The sequence below is a fragment of the Hemibagrus wyckioides genome, linkage group LG24, assembly GCF_019097595.1.
Source record: "Hemibagrus wyckioides isolate EC202008001 linkage group LG24, SWU_Hwy_1.0, whole genome shotgun sequence".
Taxonomy (NCBI): domain Eukaryota; kingdom Metazoa; phylum Chordata; class Actinopteri; order Siluriformes; family Bagridae; genus Hemibagrus; species Hemibagrus wyckioides.
In genome coordinates, this window is record NC_080733.1 from 1,621,303 (window position 1) to 1,626,901 (window position 5,599).

At 36.9% G+C, this 5,599-nt stretch overlaps 1 protein-coding gene across 2 annotated transcripts; it reads left to right on the plus strand.

The window, feature by feature from the left end:
• Nucleotides 1-1,060: 1,060 nt before the first annotated feature.
• On the plus strand, nucleotides 1,061-4,859 carry si:ch211-133n4.6 (uncharacterized protein LOC797776 homolog). 2 transcript variants are annotated; one of them, XM_058378101.1, is made up of 10 exons: nucleotides 1,061-1,193; nucleotides 1,882-1,940; nucleotides 2,215-2,250; nucleotides 2,390-2,422; nucleotides 2,497-2,559; nucleotides 3,359-3,391; nucleotides 3,490-3,528; nucleotides 3,623-3,652; nucleotides 3,911-3,943; nucleotides 4,043-4,859. In XM_058378101.1, the coding sequence occupies exons 1-10, from the start codon at nucleotides 1,183-1,185 to the stop codon at nucleotides 4,180-4,182; spliced, it is 477 nt and encodes a 158-aa protein (XP_058234084.1). In that variant the 5' UTR covers nucleotides 1,061-1,182; the 3' UTR covers nucleotides 4,183-4,859. The 2 variants fall into 2 exon arrangements, with proteins under 2 accessions (XP_058234084.1, XP_058234085.1); XM_058378102.1 differs by having other exon boundaries at nucleotides 2,524-2,559.
• Nucleotides 4,860-5,599: the final 740 nt, after the last annotated feature.

Here is a 5,599-nt window from a genome sequence, read left to right on the forward strand (position 1 = left end):
TAATCAATATTCTTCACTATAATTTTATAGCTGATTTATTTACTAGGTTTTACTAGGTTAATTTATTTATTTCATGAAAACGTAGTAAATAAATCTCTTAATGAAGCAAAAAGTATTTTGTGATAATACATAAAATATTATATTTTATATATAAAAGTCCCAATTGCTTTCACTGTCACATACGCATTAACTCACTGATGGCTTGTCTTGTTTTACGAAGCTATCTTCATAGGCAGGGATGAAATATTACCCTTTTTAAGCCATGAGTCAGAGGTCCTCATAAACATTTCTTTCAAAGAAAGCTGGAACTTCCTGTGCACTGATCCCGTACACTTTCCAAAGTACTTTTCTACACTGCCTACATCGGTGGCCTGGAACCTTATCTTTGGCAATTTGTCAATAAGGCAAAAACAGGTTCCATTTCCCCAACACCAACCTTCTTAAAGAGTAAAAATTCCACTAATCTGCTGCCAGGTTGCTATTGATTTACAGCCTAATTAGATTACCATTTCTTTCCAAAAAAGCTGCCCTTAGTGACCCAGGGAATCCCCCCATTCAGTGCACTTTCCCCCAGTGTAATGCGGGAAAAACTAGACTCGAGAGACTGAACGCATTTACAGTGCCCAGGTTCAGGCCTACTGGTCAAAGTTTGCCGTCATCAACCTCACCAAACAGCTCAGTGTGCAGCCATGACCTTGGTACCTGACATCAGCTCAGCACTACCTCAGCGAGTGTAACGTAGATACTGAACTTTCCACAGACAGAGAGGGAGGTGAGGGTAGAGGTGAGGGTTGAGGGGTTCTTTGGGTATGTATTTTGTGTGTGGTGAATCAATGGTGAAGTATTTAATGTTAAATATGCAGTAGATAACAAAAGGTTTAGTGTGAGGTAACAATTTGCCTGTGGGGAGGGGTAATGAAAAAACTTTTAAGGAAAATGTAGGAAAGTAAGTGATATAGGAATCCTTACATTAAGCCACACAATTAATGTAATTCAAGCTGATGGTGTTTTTTCCCTGTCCTCTTCTTTCACAATAAGGGGTCTCTCCTCCCACATTCCCAGTGTTCTTTGGATGCATATAAAAAGCCAGGACATCTCATGCCTTTCCAGGAGTAGTGAAAGTGCAATTTTAAGCCCTGTACTGTACATTGCAGCATACGAAAACGACCGTAACCTCCAAACATGTTGACCAGGTAATAAGATATTCTTGCATGATCGTAGTGTTGTGTTGTATATTATGCTTTGTTGAACCCTAAGATTATTCACTGTGAATTACTTGTGATTACTGTTTGTCATAATCTTTGTGATTGACCTATGTTTTATTTATTTCTTTATCATGTACAAATAATGATTCACATAATGATTGATAAACTGTCATGTTGATGCTTTCCATTCTCTTTTAACTGAAAGCACGGCATGTGTCATTATACAAACCTATAGCTCTAGAGCGTTTGCTTAACTTGGATGCTTTGGGATATTACAATGAATGTTCTTGTTTTCTTGTTCTTGTAGAAAACAATTCTCCTCTAAAGCTGAGAGACATACTGCCTAATTAAATTGTGAATTACTCTAATTAAATTGTATTACTCTTGTGTATTAATCATTCATTATTCTGCCTTCTGAATCCAAGGTCAGAATTATAACTACATGTCCACATCCCTCTGGACTCATCTCTAATGTCTCTATCTGTCCCGAGTTAAATTCTTTCAGCACTGCAAATGCATATTTCTGTTTCTGCTTCTGCTTATGTTCCATAAACATTTCCTTCTAGTCTAGCATGGATGAATAATATACTACTGAATTTTAGACTATGGAATCAAATGACATTCACAATTTAAGAATCAGAATATTTCATAACTTCTTTCTGTTTTAATTATCCAGGAATATTATCATCTTCTGCACACTAGCAGTGCTGCTGGCCGAAGCGGACCTGGATGCAGGTGAAGGTTTAGTAAATGTGATAGAAGAAGTTGATTTTTAAGTAATAAACACGTAGCTAATATTTACATAACATATAACACATACATACATGTATACATATTTTTGCTGTTTCTGATATATTACAAAAATCACAATGCATAATAATTCTCTTTATTACATGGCACAATTACTGAAATGTATGGTATACCTGGTTAAAGCTCAGTGTAAAGTACACAAGTTCCAGTTTTTGGACATCTTGCTTAAGCTAAATGGAATTTTATATATTTTTTTAAGCTAACGGAGGTCTTCAAGCCATGTCCACAGGAACAGGTATGTCTGTAAGAAACATGCATATTGTAGTGAAAAAAACAAATGCATATGAAATTATACATATAAATAAAGTATTTTCCAGTCCAGTCCAGTCCAGCATTAGTTTACAATTGACCCTCTTTTTCTATTTTGTCTACAGATCAGGACTCCACCTCTGATGAGGCTCCAACTGGTGAGTCTACACACGGCCTCTGTGTTCTGGAGGCATGTCACAGTGTGCAGTGTGTTTATCTTTGTGAATCTCAGTTATGTCCTTTATGATTATCCTCACAGAAAGCATGAACTCTGTGTCACCTGACCAGCCCAATGGTGAGTTTGTTGTATTGAGCTGTGAAGTTCCTGGATCTTGTATGTGTTGAGTTTTAATCAACTTTAGAAGCAATGTGTTTGAAAGTGTAGCTGTATTTTACATACAGAATAATCAAAATCATTTATTTTTAAATGACCAGTTCATTAACATATGCAGTGAATCAAAACGCAGGAGAGAGACGACTCATGATAAACAGAACACACATTGCTGTTGCTGTTAGATCTTTTGCTACTGAAGCGCTGAACCCCTGACACGGTGTAATGTTAGACTGACCTCTAGTGGTACATGTAAATCTAGTCCAGTTGTACTGTGATTGTAATATTAGTTTTTAATGAAGAAGATTTTCATTCTCATCAGTGTATGTCTGTTCCAGAATATCAAGCTGTGAAAAATTAAATTAAATTAAATTAAAGTGGTGGCTCAAGTGGTTAAGGCTCTGGGTTGTTGATCAGAGGATCGGGGTTCAAGCCCCAGCACCACCAAGCTCCATGTTGGGCAATTGAGCAAGGCCCTTAACTCTCTCTGCTCTTGGGGTGCTGTATCATAGCTGCCCCTGCTCTCTGACCCCAACTTCCTCAGCTGGGATATGTGAAGAAAAGAATTCCACTGTGTTGTTATGTATGTGTGGCGATAATAAAGGCTTTATGCCCTCAGTTCTACTACATTCCAAAAGAATATTTCAGCTTTTTGTGTTAATGTGATTGGTCACACTTCTATGAGAAAAATATGGAACTTCTAAACATATACAATCCAGAAAATGCCACATAGAAGGCTTTTGATTTTTCTGTTCTTTTACAGGTGAGCCACAGCTTTATAACGGAGCCACAGCTGGTAAGAATAAGCATTGACATTTTGAGAAAATTATGTGATGTAGCTTCAATAATAAAATGTTAATGTCAGACTGATTAAAATAAGAATTTCTATTAAAGATGCAAGCAGCACAAGTGCAGAAGCAGGTCAGGCTGCTGGTAAGTAATAAATATTTCTCACTGAATGACAGACTAGAGGAGAATGTAACTCTGAGTTCAGAACTGTGTCCTGTGTTTTTATCACTGCTTCAAGGGCCTCAAGTCAATGATGTGACAACAGCTGGTGAGTTTGTTTTAATGTTTATGTTTCCCATGTTAGCTTTAGTAAGTGTTTCTGAGATCATGTAGAGCACTGTAGAATACAAAAATGTCGAAGCAATAAAGAAGACTTTTCTAGGAGGTGCACTCTTTACCCTTTTTTTCAAGAGTAGAAGGAATGAGGAAAAATAAGGGCTTATATGAACAAACCTAATGTTTGTACGTTTCACAACCTTCCTGTATGCACTACACTTGAAAATAAGAATTATTCCTTGTTTTGTAGATGCCACAAAATCCAGCACTGAAGAACAAGATGGTAATTTTTTGAATGGTCTTATGGACATGAACAAATATAATTTTTACACTAAATCTGTATTTTTTTGTGTAATTGAATGAGAATCTCTTGAATCGTCAGAGAATGAGAGTCCAGAGTCAGAGGAAGTGATGAAGGCAGCTCTGGTGCAGCGTGCTGCTAAATCACAAACTCCAAACCAACGCAAGCGCAGTAAGCCTGTCATGGCCTCCAAGAAGAGGATGAGACCCCTTCGCTCATGAAAATAATAGGCTGTGAAGTACACACAGGGAGGATGCAGGACTGTGAGATGAAAGAAGAAAGACGCAATCCTGTATTAAGTGGCATTTTGTTGTTTTGTGGCTTTATTTCAATAACCAAGAATTAGATGTAATTCTGTTACGTACTGTACTGACTGTTTTTGTTCGTTTGCTTTTGTTTGTTGTGAAACTAGCATTCAGCACAGATTTGAGAGTCTCCAGGGTGTTTCTGCATTAAATCACTCTACAAATACGGGACAAAGCGTGTCCGTCAGGGCTTTATTCATTCACAACACAGCCAACATCATCTCACATTGCAATCAGGATTTTAGGCTAGAAATCTATTTCTGATTGAAGCAAAGTTCTAGGTGTTCATTCTACATTTCTCATCAGGAAAATGGTAAACATCTCTCAGAAGCCCAGACTTGATTATGTTTTTTTCACTGGTGCTGGTTACCTGAATACTGTGTGTTCAGACTAGCCATAGCGTTTTAAAGAGCAGTAGTTAAAATGTTTTTTTAAAACCATTGCAAAAAAAAAATTGCAAAAGCATGCTTTCAACACAAACTCAGTGTTTAAAGTGTTTCTTTCTTTTGTCATAGAGCAGTATTTATCATTATTAAATATCATTTTCCAATATCAACAATAATGAATGTGTTATTCATTAATAATTCTTTCTGAATATTGTATGACCAAATAAACACTGAAGCAAGTAAGACTTAAAGAAATGCAGATTTTGTCCTTTTATTGTGTACATGTGCGTGGAAAATGTATTATTTAGCAGGACATATACCACATTTATATAACTTTATGAGTGTTTTAACAACAACAACAACAACAACAACAACAACAACAACAATAATAATAATAATAATAATAATAATAATAATAATAATCAAACAAGAGCTCACTTTTTTAGAAAAACAAAAATAAAAATGTCAGTTGAGATTTCTGCAACCTACCACCACCTGGACTGGAAGATTTCTACACTCTACCTTCTGTTCACAAATAACATCATGAAATTATAATGCACCGTGTGACAGCTTTGTGGCCTCTGCTGCGCAGAAACTGTCTCCTTTTACACCAGCTGTTTGTTGAAGTGCATTAGCTTCGCTCCACTGTCCATGTAGGCTGGAGGTTGTATAGTTTTGTGTCAGATATCACACTCTATACCTTTCTCTCCGACAATATATGCTACTGTCTCACTGCCATGGCTACTCTGGGCTGGTAAAGGTCAGGCTTTTCTCTTGTGTTGAAGTCGATAGTCTCCAGGCCTCTCCTCTGACTCCCCTGAGACAATCGCAGCTCTCTCTCTGAGACACATTCTGCAGTTGGTGACCCTTGAGCTTGTGGTGCTTCTATTTTTTCCATTTTATAGTCAGAAGGTTCAAATACCAAACCCACACAGTATATTAACACA